This window comes from Primulina tabacum, chromosome 2, assembly GCF_025594145.1.
Source record: "Primulina tabacum isolate GXHZ01 chromosome 2, ASM2559414v2, whole genome shotgun sequence".
Classification (NCBI taxonomy): Eukaryota; Viridiplantae; Streptophyta; class Magnoliopsida; order Lamiales; family Gesneriaceae; genus Primulina; species Primulina tabacum.
In genome coordinates, this window is record NC_134551.1 from 7,797,752 (window position 1) to 7,822,103 (window position 24,352).

The 24,352-nt window shown below is 33.7% G+C and overlaps 2 protein-coding genes across 7 annotated transcripts; both read right to left on the bottom strand.

Moving 5' to 3' along the window:
* Positions 1-476: 476 nt before the first annotated feature.
* On the bottom strand, positions 477-8,531 carry LOC142529116 (AUGMIN subunit 8-like). 6 transcript variants are annotated; one of them, XM_075634531.1, is made up of 7 exons: positions 8,313-8,531; positions 5,422-6,848; positions 4,933-5,052; positions 2,408-2,524; positions 2,243-2,332; positions 1,283-1,390; positions 477-747 (listed from the first exon to the last, which is right to left on the bottom strand). In XM_075634531.1, the coding sequence occupies exons 2-7, from the start codon at positions 6,694-6,696 to the stop codon at positions 664-666; spliced, it is 1,794 nt and encodes a 597-aa protein (XP_075490646.1). In that variant the 5' UTR covers positions 6,697-6,848; positions 8,313-8,531; the 3' UTR covers positions 477-663. The 6 variants fall into 6 exon arrangements, with proteins under 6 accessions (XP_075490646.1, XP_075490673.1, XP_075490665.1 ...); XM_075634558.1 differs by lacking the exon at positions 8,313-8,531 and adding an exon at positions 7,295-7,522; XM_075634550.1 differs by lacking the exon at positions 8,313-8,531 and adding an exon at positions 7,138-7,264.
* Positions 8,532-19,392: 10,861 nt separating this feature from the next.
* LOC142537441 (serine/threonine-protein phosphatase 7 long form homolog) lies at positions 19,393-20,030 on the bottom strand. Its single transcript, XM_075642958.1, has 3 exons — positions 19,689-20,030; positions 19,500-19,612; positions 19,393-19,414 (listed from the first exon to the last, which is right to left on the bottom strand). Exons 1-3 carry the CDS (start codon positions 20,028-20,030, stop codon positions 19,393-19,395), a joined length of 477 nt encoding a protein of 158 aa, XP_075499073.1.
* Between the last annotated feature and the right edge of the window lie 4,322 nt (positions 20,031-24,352).

The window sequence follows — 24,352 nt, forward strand, 5'->3', positions numbered from 1 at the left end:
TTTTTACTTAAATATATCATTCTTCTTGTAACATATATTAGTATAATATTTTCAATATTTTGTCACTATTTTCGTCTTAAATGACAAATTTTTCATTAATATTAGTATTCGTTATACATGATTGAATACTAAATATGAAATAATTGATATTCAAATATCATATATTAATACTATATTTTTTGTATCGATTTTCATTCGAAAAAAGACATGTGAGTTCAAGGAATGTAAACACGTTGATTTAAAGCAAATTTACCCAATTATCTTTAAAGTATTGATTTTATAAATTTTTTATATGAGTACAAAGGGCTGGATTTTTTTCACACCGGACCCTACAGAACCCAGGACCGGCCCCGACAAAATGCCTCAAACAAGTTATGTTTCGACACTTTCTCGGACATTTGCTTGTGAATTGGCTTACAAATAAAATGTGTGCAAAGAATAAAGGCACGCTTGAGCCTGTAGACCAAAAACAAAAATCAAGCGGAAAAACTGTTTATCAGCTCTAACTAAAACTAAACTATTAAAAAATGACAAGAAACCAAATGAGGAAAGTAAAATCAATATACATTAACAAAGAAATTGTTAACATAGTCCTCCACTCGATTCATGGACAATGATACGAAGCTAAAATTGTGAGCATCACATTTCGACTCTTGAACGATTTTAATATCCAAATATCGATGATTCGCCATTTCCCAAAGCTTGTCTCGACTGAAATATTTGGGTTCTCAGGCTGTATTCTTCCACCTGCTCATGTACATTCAATTCCATATACCAAATACTAATCATTGCCAAAGAAACGTGAAATAACAAATAAAAACTCAGAAACACAAGTAACATAATATGTGATGTCTCTTTAGCAAGACCCTGAGAATGTTTCTTGTTACCATTCCTGAGTATCTATTACGACGTCTAAATTATACTTTATAGGTATGTGGGAAATAAACCGAAGGACGGAAATAAACATCAATATTAAAAATGTGAAAACAAAACGAAAAAGATGGTGACATGTTATTGGAGGATTTTGAGCAATGCATGTTAGGGAAACTGCTTATCTAATATAAAAAAGTGAAATATGAAGCAGCCTAGACCTCTTTTTGCATACCGAGCTCTAATGAAGAAGTTAAGAAAAAGTATTACATGGAACTCCAAATTCTACATCCCACAATTAATATCCTTGAGTCTCGTCAACTTACATACACGAGTAGAAGAGCCAAACAAGAGAACGGTAAAATAGATAGATATTTTATTTGTTCTCGTACAGAAAATTCTATATCCTCACCTGAAATGCAGCTGTGATGCTCATTAGTGATTCACATTCATCAAGCATTGTTCTTTCTTGTGCTGCTATATCAGCAACTTGGGAAACCAAGGAATTCATCCCCTCCATCTGTATGGTACAATTGAGATCTTAAGGGTGGTTCGTTTAAATAATGTTATCCACAAACATCAATGTAGTAATAGCCTCCTCAAGATTGGTCTCAAGAGGAACAACAACTCACCAGTCTCATTAACTTTTGTGAATCAATTAAATTTCTGCGAATCAAATATAGTCACAAAGTTTCAATACCTTCTCAACGTCAATGACTAGTACGAATCAATATGTACCACGACAATGATAATGTCATCTTACAACTCAAGTTAACGACTCAAAGATACACTGAAAAATAATACGACAACCACATAAATGACTCATCTGTTCTTCCGCTACAGCATTCTTAATGGTTGATACACTGGATGGAACCCCGTCAACAATGGCATAAACATACCATCCATTGACTAAAGCAAGTAAACAATCCCTTCACGAATAAAAGCTCAACAACTTCAAAATCAGTAATAAGAGCCTAATATGCCAGATTAGGTAGCTGGTCAAGCTTACCGCACAAATGTCGGCATAAAACAACCAAAAATTTGGTAAAACATAAATATATTGCTAGCACATAAAGGAAATAAATTCTTATCCATCCAATTCATCTCCATAATTTTAAATCAGTTACTGCATTACATTATTGAGGAATAGCTTAAGTGATTAATGCATTATTCCTGATGAGTTCCCTCGGTCACCTATCTATAAAACATACACTTGAATAGAGGTAGAATTTGGGGAATATCTATAATTAGTAAAATTCTTCTCATGGTGAATCACGCCATCAGGATGTGACAAAAGATAAACGTACACAAAGCAATAATATTCTCCTTTTATGCATTAAAAGGTATAACATGATGCCGAAAGTTGTCTCACCTGTGAGATAATGGAACATAAAGAGGATCCTGTAGCCTGCATCACATCAACAACAGAGCATACAGTTGCCTTAATAGTTTCAATATCTCCCTGTAAAAGAATAGATTGATTTTAATGACTTTTGCTTTATAAAATTGAATATGAAGAGCTAATCAGCTGAAATACCCTTGCTCCTCCAGTGACTGGTATACGGATGATACCAGCTTGCAGATCTTGGATGACCAAGGTTAATGAGTTGGCATGGTCTCTTTCAACCAAAGCCCATTGATCAAGACAAGTCAGCTGAAAAAGTTTCATTTTGAGTTAGTAAATATCTAAACTAGCAGTTTCCGATAAATACAGAATGACGTGAGAAAAATATACAGTTCCATGCATATATGACCATTGTTTAGAATACATAAAAATCAGGAAAAACATGACCAATGGGAAGTTAGTGCTGAGATGCCTATTAAGAGAGACATAATCTTTTAGAACCTAAGCAAGTAAATCACTGAAAAACAACAGCAACTCCCACCATGCCAATGGGTCCATAACTGAAATCATCTGGTTAATAACAAAAAAAAAAGAAGATTATCACCCTGATAAAGTTATGAAACCAATCATTAATTTCATAAACTCATTTCATGACTATTACAGTAGTCAATTGAATAAAAAACAATTCACTGAGTAAAACAAGAAATACGGAACAATAATGGAATTACTCTCCCAGGAGTAATCTCTGTACAAATATATCTCCCTGTCTTCCCAGCAAAAGCTGGTCTAATTACTCGAAGTAACAGAATGAATCCTAACTCTCTCTCCTTTACATTTTATTTACCCCCCTCTATTCTTTTCTTCCTAATCCTTCTGGAATAAACAATTTTAATAATGGGACTCTCATTATTCTTTAAGCCTACATTTCCCACATCTATATCATTGACAACATTATTTCTAAGACTAATGCAAAAAAATCATTCAAGAGAACCAGAAATTTTGATAGCGCATATGAGGAGATAAGATCATCTGTTTCTCATTCTCTAGAATAACCAAGAAATCGGAATTTAATGTGATGACAACCTTGACATTCAGTTCACCTTTTCCATTAGGAAATCTTTATGAAACGTATTAAATTGAACGTCTTCCAATTAATCGATAATGCAATTATTTGCTTTCTCAACAATTTTCAATATGTCAGGAGTTGCTATGTGGTGAGAACTATTTCCTGAGAAATTAAGTACTGTTTGCAATAATTCCTTGGTGTGATGGCTATGTTTAACCATTCACTATTTTCCCTAAATTTTATTCCCGATGCAAATGATTTCTTGGAACATCTCCAGTTGCATCATGAAGCATGCACCAAATTAAACCAGGAGTTTTTCAATTGTCACAAGCAACTCATCAAGTTTTCTACTCTTAAAACTACTTGGTAGTGTCTGCCTTTTTCTCACTGTCAATATCATTTATCATCAATTTTTCTACTCTTAAAACTACTTGGTAGTGCCTGCCTTTTTCTCACTGCCAATATCATTTATTCTAGAATTTTCCTAATCATATTCGTATTTCTGCCCTTCATTTGTTCCCGGGAATATTGGCCTCTCTGTCCCTTCATATCCCGGAAAGACAAGAAAATCTTAAGTTCTTGAGTAATTGAGTTGACAACCATCTCTTGTCTAACTGTTCTATATTTAGACACCAACAAAGTTTAGCATAAATATTCACCTGCTGTCCCCTTTCAGAACAATTGATCTTAGGCCCTGATTCATGCCTGATGTTAGATCCCTATAGAGGAACCAAGCCTTCAAAATTTCAGAGTCTCCGTAGCAGATGGTCTTCCAATTAAAGAGCCAGTATAGCATCGTCAGAGAAAGTATCCTCTGGTGGCAAGGCAATCTTTGACTTTACCTTTCACTTGACCCCTAGCCACTGCTATCATGAGAGCTACTTGTAGTTTTTTTATCAAGTCACTAAGATGTTTCAGTCTGCCAACTTGTTTATTTCTGCCCAGGTAATATTCAAAACGTTGCCCCCTTTGTTCGAGAATCTCCATTTCTCTGAATATGTCAATCTCTACAATTATCCTCATCCAAAAACAACTGTGGGAACCTTTACTTTAATATTCTTTATCAGCACGAAATATCTCTGTCAGACTATATCATTGTAAAAATATAGCTACGGGCCTGCTATCTTTATCAGCATGAAACTACTGTGCCTCGTGAGCACAAAGGTAAAATATTACATTTTATATTTAACTAACTCTGAAAAGTTAATTAAATAGGGGCATAAATCATCCTATACACAATCATGCAATTTGACTGATTCTGAAATGTCAACATGACAAGTCCCAAAGCTAATGACAAGTGTGAATCATGATTCCAAAAGTAGAATAGTAAACCGGAATAAAATCCCTACGATGTTACCAAATAGCAATTTAATGCAGGGCATGCAGCGTCACCCACGTCTCCAAATTACGTATCATGTTTTCCTATACCCATCAAATATATTACCACACTCACGAATTTATGGTACTCACAGCTATAAAGCCTATATTGCCTTTTCTGGATAAATAATGTGTTACAATAACCTACCAAGCATCAAATCAGGTCAAAACAAGATGCTTTGAAACTAACCCGCATTATTCAGCAAGAAATTTGAAAAACTCAAAACCGTTTACTCTAAGTCATTTACTACCATGAGAAGAAGAGAGGGATTACTTGACTGTCCAAAATTGAGTAAAGTTTCAGGATTCGCCTCAGCTGCTGAAGATGTATCCTTTTTGCAGTTGCCAAGTCCAAAATATATGCAATTGTCCTCCAAATGCTATACAATATTTTCTGCAATTGATGGGATTATGGCCACATGAAGATGAATTTAATTCAGAAGATAAAGGATAAAATAGCATTATCACTATCTCCATCACCATTTAATTCATCTCATAAATAACTGTCGATGGTTAAGATTTGAGAAAACATGGAACAATTTAAGTTGAAAACTTTCCAGTGAGTAGCCTCTACCAATTATAGAATATGTAATTCTGAGCAAATACAGTCAAAGCACGAAAACTGCAGTAAATTGTGCAGAAAGAGAAGAATTTGGAACTTGGTAAAAAAAATTTATACCTGAATCAGACAATGAAAAACGCATTGATTTTAAGTGAAACATTAAAAAATGCTTGCTAGAGTTTTATAGAGATAGACTCGAACCTCTGATTTTACTTTTAGTGATTGCAAGACAGCATCACTTCGGGCATTTGCATAACGCCATTGTAAATGTCTATTGTACAACAACCGCAGCTGATGCACGTCTTCGATGTGATTTGCAGCCTTATTTCCTTTCTTAATATCAGAAATGAAGCTGAGAACAGAAGTTGAACTCTGAGGTTGTCGGGATGGGCCGGATGGCCTTGCCCGAACAGGACTGGGTCCTCTAGAAGAAGGCTTGCCAGCCTTATTTCTAGCTGGACTTATTCCCCTAGATACCGGTGGCGATGGAGGGCGCAATCCAGAAGTTGGCAAAGATTGAGCTCTTGCTGCAGCGCACATCAATAGCGTTTTATCTGGTGAACTTGAAAAGGCAGACTGCGTCATCGTAGAACTATCATCAGATGAGCATCCATTCAACATAACTTTGCAACTGTCACAGCAAGTTCTTAATATTAACAAATCACTGGTAAATTTTTGTAAAGGTTTGCTAGTCCCATCCGAAGACAATCTCCTGGGGTAAGACTCGGACTTAACGGAATGGGATAAAAATACAGTTTTGCTCATCTTATCAGTCAGATTGATATTTCTCTTCAAAGCAGTAGAACTTGCCCTTCCGTTTACTCTTCTTGGCCACTGATGCTGATCCACCAGACAAGGAGGTAAACTATCATTGGGTTTAGAATTCTCTGATTTGTCAGAAGACCTTTTTCCTTTATTTGGGGTACTCGTTCTCTCTGGTGTGGGTTTTCTTGAAGCAGCTAGTGCAGCCTGTTTATGAGCTATGTTTGATGAAGGCCTCAGAGCTCGGTCAGAGGGAATGTTTGAAACCGGTTTTTCTCTCTTGCTCATAGGGACAGATATGATATCAGATTTAAAAGAAATACTGAGACTCCGCATTGCAAATGGCCTTAAAGACTCCGGTAACTTATTGCCCACGATCTTTTTCGTGGCCAGTAGCATTTCTGAGGATGTATCCTGCACTGGCGTTGATGGACATGGACTGGGTGGTGATAATGGTCCAAGGGAGCGCTTTCTTTCTGCTGATACAACCCTCTTTGGACCAGATACAGTTGAGGTTGGAGATGTCCAGCTGGTATTGGGCGAAGGGCAGCGTTTCGATACAGTGGACCGTGTGGGTGACTTGTACCTAGAAGTAACTTCACTGATTCGGGACCGGAGGTTTCCATGATTGTTAACAGCTCGAATCAATGGAGGTTTGGTTGCATCTGACGTAGATTGCTTCTCTAATGCTTGCGGTAATTCACTTGTGTCCATCCAAACTGTTCAAATCAGACCACATTGATGTCTCTCTCATATGTTATTTACGACCGTAAACATACTTTTCATCAGGCTTTCACAAAACCCGATCAATATATTATTAACCACACCAATTGCTATAAAAGAAGGATACTTTCCGTGCTCATTATCTGCAACACATATTCGCAGTCAAAAGTGTGATGCTATAAATTGGAAAATGGGTAAAGAAAAGTAAAGTGCACCATGAAAAAGAGAATGATGGTCAAAAGAATACATCTTTAACGACACTCAGATCTCAACAACATCGAATTCGATAACTTCAATCAACAATTACAATTGTCTCTCCTGAGACAATAAAACTAAACCCAACTAATGTTAAGACAGATCGCACACCTTGGCAAAAGTAAAAACAATGTAATCAAATGAAATAAGAAACGCTAATACGAATTTTCAATTTACAATATCAAAAGTGGAAGACACAGTAAAATGAGTCCCTTCTTCAGACTTAGGGAAGCGTTGGAGAAGAACAAGGGGAAAAAAAGTAGATTAAGAAATGGGAAAATATGTAGTATAAGAAAGACCCCTCCCTTGCTTTTAGTTGTCATTTATATCTTACTTCCTTTTCTTCTTCCCCTCTTTTGTTTATGGTCCCAAGCATTAGTCCCTCTCGCGGGAATGCCATGGTTAGCTGTGCTGGAGCTGCCTCCCTAACACAGTCCCCCCACCCCCACGCAATATACATACACGTAGAACTCACATTTAGAGCGTTGCTCTTGTCCCTCTGTCCTGTTCCTTCTTTCGCCTAACCAACCACTTTCCATAAAAGGGAAACTGATAGCTGGAAATAATATCTTCACTGACAGAACCCCACAGCGCCACATATATATATGCACGGAAAATTTAATAGTGTGAATCTTCTCACACACAATGCAATAAGAATATTTACAATAATGCAAACAAGGGAAATCAACTCAAAATAATTCTAGGAAAATGGGAACTAAACACGGTGTGCGGGTAGAGATCATCGTCCGTCCTTGGAGATCAAAGTACTATTACAGATTACAGTCGAACAGTATTTTTAGCCATTCATATACATAATAATGTGTAAAACAACAATATTTCTTGACCAACCCCCCATTTCTTCATTTCCATTTCGCTGACGAAACAAAATTCTATGCGAACTTGATGCAAAAACTATCGAGGAATTTTACATGAGAGAATACATATAAAGATGCTCTGTGCTTTGTCTTGTCAGATTTTGTTCCCAAATTTGAAAACATACGTAGATTTCACGCAACAGCTTCAAAAAATTACCTTACGCCAATTTATGATTAAATGGTGAAATTGTCCAACAAAAGGAAAAAACTAAAAAAATCCTCATAATTTAAAATCCCCTTCATACTTATTAATTCAGCTTCCACCACTCAAAACCCTGGAAAATGAAACAAAGATCCCGTCCAAGCTTACTCATTATGAAAAGCAGCGATCGAGAATAACAAAAACGGCTTTTATCCAAACAAACAAAAAAACAAACAAACAAACGGTGCAAAAGTGACGATTATAGACAAAAATTTGCAGAAATAATTGCTTCCATAATAAAATAAAATTAAACCAAAGGCACAAGTTAAACATACATCAGCCGTAACCAGAAAACCCGTACTTCCCGGAAACGAAGATTAACCAAATTTCTGCGGAATCTGGAGCAATTTTGTAAACCGTGAAGCTCTTATAATTGTTTTTACAGTCGTTTTCCGAAGAGTTTTGAAAAAGTACAGAGAAAAATTGAAGTATGAATTTTCAGTGAAGAAGCGTGGAGAGGTTGACGAGCGAGACAGGAGACGAGGCGGCAGTTAATTTCGCGCCACCTAAATTTTATTTTATTATTTAGAAAAACTTTAAATAAATTTTTCATAATAAATTTTCTCTAATTTCGGGACTGAGTGATCACTGGTCGATTTATGGGATTGGACTAGACAATAATATTTTCTGTGTGTAATGGATAATTTTAATTTGATTTCGAATTTAGTTAAAAAAAATTGAAAAATATTTTAATTTCAATTTGATTTGGATAAACTCGAATATTAATCAAATATTTTTTAAGTCAATTCGAAAAGTTCATCGGTTCAGTTCTATTTCATGTCGCAAAATTGGATATTAGTTTGTGTATATTCCAATATAAATAATAATTATAATAATGAATAATCAGGTCTCGTGTATATAATATAATTATGTTGGATAAACTGTTTACATGTCCAAGTTTGTATTCTAGTTTTTATTTTGTTATTATGTTTTATTTATTATAAAAATAAAAATAAAAATTACGATGAATGAATGTTGGAATGACAAAAACTTGTGTGAGACGGTCTCACGGATCGTATTTTGTGAGATGAGTCTATTATTTGGGTCATCCATGAAAAAGTATTATTTTTTATTCTAAGAGTATTACTTTTTATTATGAATATCGATATAATTGACACGTCTCATAAATAAAAATTCGTAAGATCATCTCAACAAGAAACATACTCAATTGAAATTATACATATGGGATGTACCTTAAAGTATGTTGTTCAACGCTGCATTTTTTAAACTAGGATAATTGATTAGCTTAAAATTGGAATCTTAAATGGGCTCGAAGAAAAGTCTTCATTTGTTAAGAACGTTTTTCTCATTATTTTAATATTATTAGATCGTATGAGTTTCTCATATTTTTATAAAAATTATATATATATTGATGATTCAAAACTAATATTTGAAATCGTAGAGAGAAAAATATTTCAGATATAAATGTATAATACAGAGTTGACCTATTAATTCCCTTGATCGAGTCCCAAAGTGCAGTAATTTATTGCACAAATTTTTAAATTTAATCAAGTATAAATACTATACTATTAAATTTATTAAATATAATTTATATTATTAATAAAATAAATAAACAAGGGTAAGTCTGATTAAAATGAAAGGTTTCGAATTTGCTATTGAAATTTATTTTATATAAAAATAAAATGCTGAAAATAATTGGATATTGATGAGGCCTATGAAAATTTGGGCAGGTGCTGCATTTAATAATTACAAAACAAATCTAGCACGGAAATAAATATTTGTTGTACGAATGCAGCGTCTATATTGAGTAAATGTACAAGACATATTAATATCTGCCAATTATAAATGGTATAATAATACCTAAGTCTATGATTTATTTAAGATTTAGTACCTATAAGTTTATTTTTGTATTTTAATATCTGACGAAAGACCAGCTTAGTTTATACTACATGTTTCATGCATATTTACCTTTTTACTCTTTTAATTAATAAAAAATTATATAAATACCTATTTTTGTTGGTCATCTTCTCTTTCCACTCATCATTCCAATGCATTTGGATGACATATAAATTAAATTTAAATATTTTTATTTAAAAAAAAACAAATTCTCAACTAATTGAACTTTTTGAAATACTTATTTTTAATTGCGAAATACTTAATTTTAATTTTAAAATACTTGATTTAGTAAATGAAATACTCAGAATGTGTATTAAAATACTGAATATTCGAATATGCAACACAAGTTCACCAAATGATCGCATTTCCATCCAAGATCCATTTGGATGAAATGTTCATTTCATTTAATTATTTTTTTTATTGTTAAAAAAACAAATTCGCAACTAAGCATTGAACTTTTTCAAATACTTAGTTTTATTTTCGAAATACCTAATTTCAATTTTAAAATACTTGATTTGGTAAATGAGATACTCAGAATGAGTATTAAAATACTGGATATTCGAATATACAACGTAAGTTTACCAAATGCTCGCATTCCATCCAAGATGCATTTAGATGACATGTTCATTTCATTTAATTATTTTTTTATATAAAAAAAATTTGCAACTGAGCATTGAACATTTTGAAGTACTTACTTTTATTTGCGAAATACCTAATTTCAATTTTAAATGCTTGATTTGGTAATTGAGATACTCGTACAAGTTAATAAAATACTGGATATTCTAGTAGGCAATGTAAGTTCACCAAGTGCTCGTATTTCTATCCAAGATGCATTTAGATGACATGTACATTTCATTTAAATATTTTTTTAATTTTTAAAAGAAAAACAAATTCGCAACTAAGTATTGAACTTTTTAAATTACTTAGTTTTACTTGCGAAATACCTAATTTCAATTTTAAAATACTTGATTTGGTAAATGAATACTCAGAATGAGTATTAAAATACTGGATATTAGAATATGTAACGTAAGTTCACCAAATGCTCACATTTCCATCCGAGATGCATTTGGATGACATGTTCATTTCATTTATTATTTTTTAATTGTTAAAAAAAATTCGTAACTAATCATTAAACTTTTTCAAGTACTTAGTTTTACTTACGAAATACCTAATTTCAATTTTAAAATACTTTATTTGGTAAATGAGATACTCAGAATGGGTATTATCATACTGTATATTCGAATATGCAACGTAAGTTCACCAAGTGCTCGCATTTCCATCCAATATACATTTGGATGACATGTTCATTTCATTTAATAGTTTTTTTAATTGTTAAAAAAAAACAAATTCGCAACCAAATATTGAACTTTTTCAAGTACTTAATTTTACTTGCAAAATTCCTAATTTCAGTTTTAAAATACTTGATTTGGTAACTGAGATACTCATAATGAGTATTAAAATACTGGATATTCGAATATGTAACGTAAGTTCACAAAGTGCTCACGTTTCCATCCAAGATGTAATTAGTTGACATGTTCAAAGACTTTTCAGCAGCCACAAAGCTTTGAAAGAGGAAAATAGCTTAGAGCGAAGATTTGAAGATTTCCGAACAATGTTCTTCGAGAGAATAGCCCATGATAGGAACGAATATCATAATCCGTGGATTTATAATTTACAGAGAAATATGAAATCGGATACATGTCGATAGTCATAGTCCAGTAGGTCAAAAGCTATGGGATTTAATAAAACGACATGCAATTCATCATTGATAAATAATTAAAAAGATTTAATTACTTCACTGAGTTGAATTATTTTGGCATAGTTTGAGAGAGCGTGTTCAATTGGATACGAAATCTCGTCGAAAGCATAGATAATTGTCTAACGAATTAAGTAGATTAGCGAGGGGTAGGTGAACCGAGATTCCCAACAAATTCATTTCTCATTGAACTTTAATCAATCATTATAACTTATTTATTTCATCATTAATCTTTGAACCATTTCATTGAGTTTTTATTTAATAATCGTAGTAGTAAACAATCATCTGAAGTATCGCTGCTAAAAATTAAATAATTGAAAATAATAATTGAGAAATACAGTCCTTAGACAATGAAAGTTTTGCTCAATCACTAAGCATGGAACATTTTGACATCGTGCACTTGCGATTATTGAAAGTCCATGACTATATTATTACTTGACATCGTGCACTTGCGATTATTTCGAGCTTGAATATTATTAATTTTTGCTAATAATTTTACAATGAAAGTTTTGCTCGATCACTAAGCATGGATTGCATATTCATCTTATTTAATATATTTTTAAGCATGAAAATTTTAAAGTACTTAGTTTTACTTGAGAAATACCTAATCTGAGTTTGCAAATACTTGATTTCGTAAATGAGATACTCACAATATGCATTAAAATACTGGATATTCGAATATACAATATTTCCATGGAAAATTCATTATGATACTTATTCATATCATTTAAATAAATAAACATAGTTCATTATTCATCATGGACTAATTGAGAGATGCATTATAAACATAATTCGTAAATGAGCTTGAAGTTTGCACTTTAAGCATATCTATCGATTCTTGGATCAATGATTTATAAAATACTCATAAATATTAATTGACAATACTTTTTGATATTCATTGAATGACTTATTTGACAATTATACTTATTTGACATAATACTTATTGGTAATTATTCATTATACTTATTAATATTTTTTCTGTATACTTATGAGTATTAATTTATAATATCATTAATATTCATTCACAATACTTGTTGGTATTCATTAAATGACAATGCAATACTTCATTTGATATCATCCTCATTAGTATTCTTTCATAATATTTATTGGTAATCATTCATTATATGCATCAATATTATTTCATTATACTTATTATCAAATTTGAGTTTTTAAAGGGTAAAATCAATTATCAGTAGAATCTAATTATATAGTACTTGTAACAATTTATGTATCACATTTTTATTTCGCAGATCTCATCATCAAATGCAACTCAATATTGACTTCAAATTATATATTTTGACACCATCAAATAATCGAATTTGAGTTTAAATGGTAAAATCAAGTATCTGTGGACTCGTATTAGGTATTATTTGTATTAATTCATGTATCACATTAGATACTTCTTAAGTAAAAATAAGTATTTTAAAATTTCAATACTTAGTTGAGAAATTGTTTTTTTTTTACAAAAAAAATATTAAATGACATGAATATGTCATCCAAATTCATCTTCCAAGGAAAGATAAACACTTGGTGAGCTTACGTTGCATATTCGAATATCCAGTATTCTATTACAAAAATAAAATGACCAACCAATGTTTATGATCATTTTGATGCATTTAAAATTTCACAAAAATTCGTATATGACGACTGTTTTACGGATCAATTATATACGAAAAATATTTAATTCAATTTAACTCATGAAAAAATATTATTACTTTATGTCAAAAGTAATATTTTCACCATAAGTATGAACAGAGTCGATCCGTCTCTTAATTTTAAATTTGTGACGGTCTCACATGAGACATGCTATATTATATAGTATACATGCTCTTTGTGAGGAAGCCAGCCCCAGTTTCAGATACCAGAATTAAAATTACTTTAAAAATTAAAATAAAGATCAAGAGTAGGTCTCTTGTGAGACGGTCTCACGAATCTTTATCTATGAGACAGGTCAGCGTGATATTCACAATAAAAAGTAATACTCTTAGCATAAAAAGTAATACTTTTTAATAGATGACCCAAATAAAATATCTGTCTCACAAAATATGACCCGTGATACCGTCTCACACAAGTTTTTGTCAGAGATCAATTGGTTACACTGCAATTTGAAAAAGTGTTGTTACGTGGTTGATATAAAGTTGATAATAGTAATATTAATGTATAAAATTTAATAGATTTAAAAGAGATGGGTAGCTAGTCTAATTTTGTTCAAGAAAGCCTAACATTTTTTCTATTAAATACTACCAACAATAAAATTTGATTGATAAGAAGTTAGATCCAATGAGTAATTTGTTTTCATATCTTCTAAATAATTCACCTCTATAGTCCGCAAGGGAGTAGGAAATTCGGGAATGTGGAAACCCCTTGTGACCATGTTAGAAAAACTAAGTTTTCGGAATGCGATTTAGTTTTCATCGTAATATTGCTTTCTTTAAATAAACTAGTTATTTTGCACACGCGATGCGTGTGTGTACAGTCTTTTTTATCATTATCGATTGACTAAAGTGAAATTTGACAAATTATGGAGGTACTAAATTGATATTTGAATTTTTTAAATAAAAAAAATAAAAATAAAATTGTGTATTGAAATTTTTTAAAAAAAAAAAAAACAAAAGTGTAATATTAATATCATATAAGGGTAAAGTTGAAAGAAAAAATTGGTGTACTTTCTAGGTGGTTACTGTCATGTACTCAATCTTAATATAATAGAATAGATATTACTCATTGTTACGTTGTTGTCAAAGCAATGACAATTTTCTTCCAGAAACTTCACAATTCAGAAATAAAATTATATTTATAATGCTGAAACATCTTATGTCAAACGATGTGACTGTCTTCCAAATTATGTGACTATCTGAATATAAAGATACATTTTGTGAATAAACATTTCTTCATTTGAATCATTTCTGAATAGATAATGACTCAATTCGAAATATTGCATTGGTTCGTTTCAATTTATTATTACGCATTTTATTATTTAATTACTAAAATACTAGTAATCAAAATAATATATCCGAATTAATATTAATTAATTTTAATTTAATGTCCTAGTGCCTCAAGTGCCCAAATACAACTATGTTTGATACATCTTCACTTATAAGTATTTCATTATTTTTTTTAATCAGAGATTTGTTTTATGTAATTACAACTAGGGTTTTTTAATTATTAAAAATATGCATTTTAAAAATAATTTGAATGGAGATGTTTATCACTAGTACTACAAAAAGCAAAAGGTAAGAGCGGACGCTGCCTTATTTTTTGCAGCATCCGCTGCCTATGTGTCACCCTGGACAGTGTCCGCTCTCTTTGACAGCGGACGCTGCTTAGTTTTATTATTTTTCGGGTTTTTTAAAAATAATTTAAATTTAAAATTTTATTTCAAAACTAATTTGAAAAAAAAATGGTTTCAAAACTAATGCAATCCGCGCTTGGTAAGCGCGGACGGTGTATTTTGTAAATTTTTTTTATATATATATTTTTTCGATTTTTAATGTCCGTCGATGCCTGACAACTTCACGTGAAAGACGTTCATTCAGTCGATGCCTGAGAACTTCACGTGAAAGATGAGATTCTGAAAAATCACGTGAATTCCAATAATTCAAATAAGAATCGAAGCTATACAGTCTTCACATTTCTTCTCCTATATAATTGATGAAAAATTCGAGGAACGATGTATCAACTTTCTCTTAAATTTTCTCTCAATTTTCATTGACAAAATGTCAAACATCGACGTACTCTTATATTTTGGTGGTCAGGTAATTAGCGATAATTGATCGATTGAATATAGCATTCCATTTGTTAGACCGATACGAGTATTACGATCTATTAATTTGATGGAGTTAGTTGAAGTTGTGCATAAAATGTTAGCAATCGATCCAGCGAATTTTTCTCTGAAGATGTCAACAAAGTATTCATTCATGGAGAGAGCATCTTGGCATGAAATTGAAGTCAATCTCGTTGATGACGATGATTTACAGTTCATAATGCAATGTGACAACATGCATGTTTTGCATCTGTACGTGGAAGCAAATTCAATTGAGCATAATGTTGGATTTGATGATCTTGAATCTTACGTTCCACATGCATTCGATTCAGGTTTTTATAACCAACCCGGTACGTCTACATATGGTGGTTTCCAGGAGCAAGAATCTTATGTTCCACAGGTTACTGAAGGACTCGATAATATGAGTTTCGATGATTGTTCATGTGGTAAATGGACGATTGTTCGTGTGGTAAATGGACGATTTTTGGTAAATGGACGATTGTTCGTGGCCAACATATGCAGGTGGTCAAGTTATCAACGAGTGATTGTTCGTGTGGTAAATGGACGATTTTTGGCATACCATGTTCTCATGCTATTTGTACCGCAAAGTGGCACTCGTTGGATCCCACGACACTTGTGCAGCTATGGTATAATATATCTGAGTACTTAGCGACTTACGAAGGCAGATTTCAACCTCTTGCAGATGAGCGCTACTGGGAACCTCCAACTTTCGAATTGCACCACAACCCTGTTAGACGTGAAAGAAGAAGAGTTGGTAGAGATAGAACAACTCGATTGAGAAATGAGATGGACACAACTGTTTCTAGACAGAGACAACATTGATGTATTATTTTGTTAAATTGTAATAACATTTGATCTGTTAAATGAAAATTAATTCTTTACCTCGTGTTTACTTTGTTATTTTTTATTTCATGTGCAAAATAAACAAAATGGTTTAAAATTTTTTAAAAAAATTCGTTTAGTTTTTTTCACCCATTTTGCTAGCGAAATGCTCCCGCTCGGGCGCGAGGGATGCTCAATCAAGTTATCGCTCGAGCTCGAGGTGCTCGGGAAAATTTTCCAGAGCGCCTTGCGCTCGAGCGGTTTTTTGTTACCGCTCGAGCGGGAGGAGTGCGCTTGGAAATTTTCCAGCGCACCCCTCGCGCTCGAGCGGTAACAAAGTACCGCTCGAGCACGAGATCCCCCATATTTTTTTCTTTCCCTCTCCCTTTCCCTTTTCCTTTATATTTCCTCTTCTCCACTCATTTCCTTATCTCCTTATCTCAAATCTACTATTCTCCAAATCTCTCTCATTTATCTTTCCCCTTCCCCTTCTCCTTATCTCATTCACAAAACAAATTCTCAAATTCTCATCTCATTCTCAAACCATCTCATCTCATTCTCAAACCATGGCTCCCAAGAAGGTGAAAGGTAATCCCGGCTCTTCTTCTTCTTCGTTTGATAGAACTAGATTTGTTAGTGATGCGGTGCAGGCGCGGTATGAACATGCCAAAATTAATAGAAACCCGATTACCGAGCGGGGATTTCATAGACAAAGAAAGGATCGATACGTTGGGCCTCTTCTGGAGTTGAAGAGGCGTAGATGGGAAAAATTTGGAACTCAACCGAGAGCGGCGGTGGTATCGGTGGTGCGAGAGTTTTATGCAAATGCGGGTGAGAGGACGGATGCCAAGGCCTTTGTTCGAGGTAAACTTGTGTCATTTGATTCGGGTATAATCAATGTTTTTTTAGAAACGCCCGAGGTCGATGATTTCGCCTTCCAGGCTTTGGTTGCTAACCCTGATTATACGGTGATAATCAACACCCTGTGTCATCCAGGGGCGATATGGAAACCAGTAGGGGGGTCACCAAGTTGTTTTGATGAAAAATATCTAACGGCCGATAATGCTCTTTGGTATTTGTTTTTGGCGAGGAGAATGATTCCGGTCTCACACAAAAGTGAAGTACAAAAAGAGCGGGCCGTGGTGCTATATGCTTTGTCTCAGGGTTACCCAAACAATGTGGGAAAACTTATCAATTCTCAAATTTTGATGAGCGTTCATAACAGACACATCGGGCTTTTCTTTCCCTGTATCATATCAGAGTTGTGTGCGATGGCAGGGGTTGTGTTCCGTGATGATGAAGAGTGGCTGCAACCAATGAAGCCCATTTGTGGACAGGACTTGCAGCGAAAATACGCTAAACGACAGTTAGATTTCAGGACGGATGAGGGAGATACAGGTGGATCGAGTACCGCCGCCCCGCGTCGAACACAAACCCACAGACGGTCCCTAAACGACAAAGTAGATGAGATGCTTGTCTTCATGGCTCATCAGGAACAAGTTAACTTGAACCACAATGAACATCTCGTATATATCGAGTCCATGATGCAGACAACGATGGTCGAGAGGGGTGTTGACCCAGTGACCATCCATCCACCTCCTCCGTTCATTCCTCCGTTCAATTTTCAATATGACTATCAGCCGCAAGGGAATGCAACAGGAGTGCCACCACCAGATAATGACGAGGATGAATAGTGATCAACGATTCATGATGCTAGCTGAATGAGGTATGTGATATTATGTTCTTCTTTGTTTATTACTATATTTTTGGTTCTTTAATTATAATTTACTTATCGCAGATGAGCAGGATAAAAAGAAGAACAACAAATTTGAGGAGATGGACGTCAATTATGTTGTTTCATATTAACTTTCGATTGTGCATTTTCTTCTGTTGAGATGTGTAAAATTTTAAAAAAATTTGGAACGTTTATGTTTATATTTTTGATTTCATCTTTGTTTATTTGTGTTATTTTATTCATCTTATCTTTCGTTTATTAACACTATACTGTAGCGATAATAAAATTTAGACGACGCAACAATGCAAACTGTACAACAATAGAAATGTTATAGTTACAGTTAATTAGCAGAATCATCGTCATAATTAAAATGATACAAATGGCTTCCTGTTCCACAATCAGGTGGATTGCGTCTTCTCGTCCCTCTCCGCAATCCTACATTTTCAGGAATTTCCTCATTTGAGTAACCTGGATAAGTGACAGGGGAAATAACATTCCTCTGTGGTCGAGTGTCATGCACAATATGCTGAGGTCCAACGTTAAGCAAATTCGTGAAATTTGTGTGTTGGACCAATAAGGAGTCTGAAAATCAGTTTGACCAAACGGACGAAAATCACCGAACCTTGGATCACTGAAAAAATCAGGTTGAGTATTAGAGGTTCCTGCAATATTCAATTCAGCTGACGCAATAATCGTAGAGTCTCCTGCAAACCCACTTGGTTGCCTAACCATGTCACTTCCCCATCCTAATGATGACTGATGCGAAAACGCAGAAGGCGTACTAAAATTTTGTTGAACATTCATTTCTCCAACAAAAGTATTGTACGGACGTGGTTGAAAACCAACGACATTAACTGCAGGTGATATGGTGCGCACAGTTATTCGATTGCACCATTGAAAGTAGTCTTCGTCAGTTTGCATCGATCGCCCGTGTTGCATCCCTTTACAAACATATCTGAGCCGATTATTCCACAACTCCATTGAATTTCTATGATACTCTTTCCAATCGGGGTTTCGATGTCCAATTCTCTTGATATTATGCATATCGTCATTGTCGACGGCAGACCCTGGAATTGATTGACGTCTTCGAAATTGTCGCATTACACGATTAGGACGATGCATCTCCACGATGTCAAAGCATATAAGGGGACAAACACATCACCATATTTTGTTGTCGTATGAATCAATAATCGTCTTCACATCTATGTCATTTTTCTGGTATACGCTCCAATTAAACTGTAACAAAAAAGTAAATTATAATTCAATATTCATTTAATAAATCAAAACAAAATAGTCTTCGTGTCATCAATATTACGTATTAAGATTTTATAATACCTCATTATTATTCATACGATCTAGAAAATCCCTTATAATTCTTACAGAATGTGTTGGCGAATGTGTTTAACTAAATCCATATTTCCACCTACAATTATAAAAAAAAATAAATTACATGTCAACAAAATAGACAAGATATATATGATATTACCACCATAAATTTTAAACATTACCGTGCACCATATGAAGAAACTGGAATGAAAGCATCCGGATCAACGGGAGGTACAACTAATGTTAACCCATTTCGATCGGGGTTAACACATTTAATCCTGCTCCATGCCCATACCTACTTATAATAATAAAAAAAATTAACAAATTTAACCAAAATATTATGTTAAATATTCACATCACATTAATGATACCTGAAGGACATATAAAGGTCCAGCCATTGTAGTCTTCTCTATACGTGACGCGTTACACAACTCACGGTATAGAAATGCTAAAACTGCACTACCCCAACTATAAGACTTCACGTTATCAACATCTCGTAGCAGTTGCAAAAATATAAGTCTAGTTGACCTTCCTTGGTAGTCAGGGAACATTATTCCTCCAATAATCATTAACGCAACACAACGAGTAAATTTCACAACATCTACTTCTGAAGTTTCATCATTAACAAGGTTAGATATACAATGATCGTGTAGTGCAGTCATAGACAGATGACCACCTTTCAAATATTTTGAAGCTGGCAAAAATCCCAACATATCCAAACATATGTGTTGTCATTCCTCAACTTTATGTGACACATCTACTCCAGTTACTGCTTCACAATCAATTGTTAGACCCCAAATTATTGAAACATCTTGTAATTTCACTATTGTTTCACCACATGTAAAATGAAACGTGTGTGTCTCGCGTCGCCAACGTTCAACAAGCGCAGTAATCAAATGATTATCAAGAACTTGAGAGCCACATTCTAAAACTCCATAAAAACTCATATGATTTAAATATGCGAGTACACGTCTGTGTAAATAATTATCAGTATACAACTTCCAAATCAAATGGTCTGACCTCTTCACTTTGACAATATCATCAACTGTTAACGAAGACACGCTTGATGACATATGTGTCGCTTGTAAATAGAGGACACTGGGATCTTCTGGATTTCGATTATCTGTCATTTTGAACTATACTCTAGATCTTCTCAACTTCGTCAAAAAAATTTTCGGTGAGGAATTGAGAAACCGATGAATGCGAGAATGAGAGAGTAAAGATAAGAGGAGGACAAAGAAGAGGAGGGGAGGAACGAACAAGGAATCGGGTAAGATAAGGATTGGACGAATGGAGTAGGGACGGGTGGCACGTGGAGGACCGTCCGCGCTTACCAAGCGTGGACGGTGCTCCACGTAGGCACCGTCCGCGCTTACCAAGCGCGGATTGCATTAGTTTTGAAACCATTTTTTTTTTCAAATTAGTTTTGAAATAAAATTTTAAATTTAAATTATTTTTTTTAAAAAAAACCCTTATCTTTCCCGTCTTCAAAATTTCTCAATTTCTAAAATTATTTGCTTACTATTTTTTTCTTCTTCACTTCTTCAATCAAAATTTTTCTGTCAATTTATTTAAATTTTTCCTATATCCGAAATTTCTTCTTCCAAATGACTGCTATCGATGTTATTTTATATTTTGGTTGTCACGTTATTGTTGGAAATGGATCGGTCGAATATAATATTCCTTATATTAGACCACTACAAGTATTACGATCTATTACTTTGTTGGAGTTTGTTCAAGTTGCGCATAAAATGTTAGCAATCGATCCAATGAAGTGTACTATGAAGTTGTCAACAAAATGCTTATTTATGGAGAGATTGTCTTGGTATGAAATTCAAGTGAATATTGTTGATAATGACGTTTTAGAGTTTATAATGCAATATCCCAATATGCATATGTTGCATTTATACGTGGAAACAAATCCAATTGATCATGTTGGTTTTGCTGAACATAAATCATACGTTCCACACATGTTCGATTTATGGTTCAATAACCAACCAGATACTTCTACATCTAGAGGTTTTCATGAGCCAGAAGCATATGTTGCACACCTCATGAAAAGAATTGAGCAATATATATTGTGAGCATGGAAGTGGATCGTAAGATCAATATATGACCAGTGGATTTGAACCAAATCAAAAAAGACATAATTTTGTAGCAAATAATGTTGGCTTAGATATGGGAGCTCATTGGCCGGATATGGCCACTGATAAGGCCAAATCTTGAAAAGATTTTAGGGATTTGATTTAATAATATTTGCCCTTATCTAATATTTTTTATCCCTAATTATGTGCTTAATTGAATAATAATTGTAGATTTGAATAAAAGAGGAAAATGATTAAATTTGGAATAAAAGATGAATTTACAAGACTTCAAAGAAAAAATATCAAAAAAAAGGAAATAAAATATTTTTTATTCCTTGATGATATTGAAATCTTGAAAAATCTATGTAAATATTGATAAAAATCTTATCTACACTTCTTTTTATTTGAGATGGGCCTTTAAAAATATTTGGAGAAAGAGGCCCATGGAGGAGGATAAAAGAAGCGTACAAGGGGCCGCGCCGTAACGTACAGAGTGAAAGAAGGAGAGCAGAAGCACTGAAGACGGAAGGAAGGAGAGGAAGATCAGAACAAAAAGCTACTGTGAAGTAGCACCAGCGCGGAAGAAGAGCAGAAGCATGATGAATTCCTCACAGATGCTACAAATTACAGAGAATCTCTTTCATTCCTTCTTAACTATATTTTCTTCATTGAATTTAAACACTGCTTTTGAATTTTATTTTAAGTTTATGGAGTAGATTTTTATAGACTAAGGCCATGATAGGGCCGAGACATATTATTTTTTGATGTTTTGAGTTTAATTCAATTAGAATATTTATTTTATTCATTGATTGATGTCGTTTATCACGTGTTCTTTTAATCTGGCCAATTAAATTGAATATGTGTTGGTTAATCTAAAATCGGAAGGCGATAGATTAATATTTGCTTCACACATCAATCAACACATGGTTAAATTAACTAGAAATAGTATTTGATTTCAGTGTGCGACTTTAGATTGAAAAACTGGAATTTCACAGCGATCTAATGCGGTTGAATCTAATTAAATTCAGTTAGGAATAATTGGACTGTTAGATTTAATTAGGTTTATTAATTCGAGGAATCGTTTAATAAATAATTTTGGGAATTCCGTCGTGAATTAAATAATTAATTTAATGAATATGAATTTGACACGTAGATTATAAGTTGTCTCGATACCGTTGTGCGCCTTAGTCGTTTTTAAATAATTTGAATTTTCTTCTAGTTTAATAATTTGGATTTTTTTTGCTTTAGTTAATTTATTTAAATTGTTTAATTTAGTTTTGATTAATCTATCTCTCCCATGATTTGAACTTTATTTAGCCTAAATTAGGAAAAATAATTCATATTCTAGTAATTAAACATCGATCTCTGTGGGTACGATACCTGGACTCATCTTCAAATACTATAACTTGACCTAGTCCGCTTGCTAGATTTATTCCCAACCGAAATCGTCGGTCAGCCACTAATGATGATGTTTCTAGGAGTGATACTGAATTGGAGATGTCACATAGCGATTCAGAAGAAAAAGAAAAAGAAGTGAATGTGAACATAAATGTGAATAAGCATGCAAATCCTGATGAGGGGACATCATCTCAGCAACCACCTCGTGAAATATTGCAGAGGTAAGTCGTACAATTTCTTTCCAGCACTTCTGAAATGTCATCATTTTTCAATAAATTTTTCAGGAAAGAGCCTTTTGATTCTGTTGGTGTTCCTTCTGGAATGCGAACAAACTACTATAATTTGGAGAGAGGAGAATTATGTGTAAATATGCTTTTTAAGGATAAGAAAGATCTGATTGCATCTGTGAAGGATTATTCTGTTATAGTTGCAAGGCGTGAGTATCGTGTTGTGGATAGCACACACATTTTGTGGAAATTAAGGTGCAAAAGTGATTCCTCTACGGTCATATGTCAATGGGGTTTCGAGCTTCTTTCAAGTCGAAAACAGGTTATTAGAAAATAACAAAATATGACGAGTATCACACATGTATATCTACTAATGTCGGTATAGATCATCACAACTTGAACAGCGATATGGTGGCACAAACACTATTGAGAGTTGTACGATGTGATCATTTGTAAGAGATTAATTATATCATGGAAAATGTGAAAGATAAATATAGATATCAAATCTCGTATACGAAATCATGGTGAAGTTTGAAACGCGCAATGAAAATTGCTTATGGTACATGGGAGAGCTCGGTGCTACTACTTCTAAAATATATGTGTGCCATGTCCAAATATAATCAGGGAACAATTGTGGAATGGAAGCATCTCAGATCAAACACTGAAGTGATGAAGACATTGAACTATGTTTTTGGGCATTCAAGCCGGTCATAGATGTGTTTCAGTATTGTCAAAAAAATATTAGTGTTGAAGGTACACATTTATACAAAAAATACAAGCATAAGATGTTGATCGACGTCACTCTGGATGAGAACAATCAGGTTCTACCGTTAGCATTCGCCATTATGGATGAAGAAACATCCGATTCATGGAAATGGTTCTTAGATAATCTTGGTCGACATATTGTTTGTGGTGCAAATGGTGTGCTTAATTTATGACAGATATAAGGGAATTGTGCGAGCATCTGGGGAGCTACCTTATTTTCAACCTCCTCATGGTCTGCATTGTTTTTGTTTGAGAAATGTCTGCTCAAATTTTAATTCTAAATTTAAATATGTGCATTTGAAATATTGATGTTGGGAGGTAGACACACAACATCAAATTTTTAAGTTTGAAGCAACAATGGAAGCAATCAAGAACAAGAACATTTTGGCGGATAGGTATTTGACTGGAATTTCACCAGAGAAATAGAGTATGGCCCAGACGACGGTTGGCGTCGTGGGGTGATGATAACAAATATGTCGGAGTGTTTTAACAGCGTGTTAAAAGGAGCTCGTAGACTTCCTATATCTGCAATAGTACACTTGATCATTTTGAGTTGTGTAC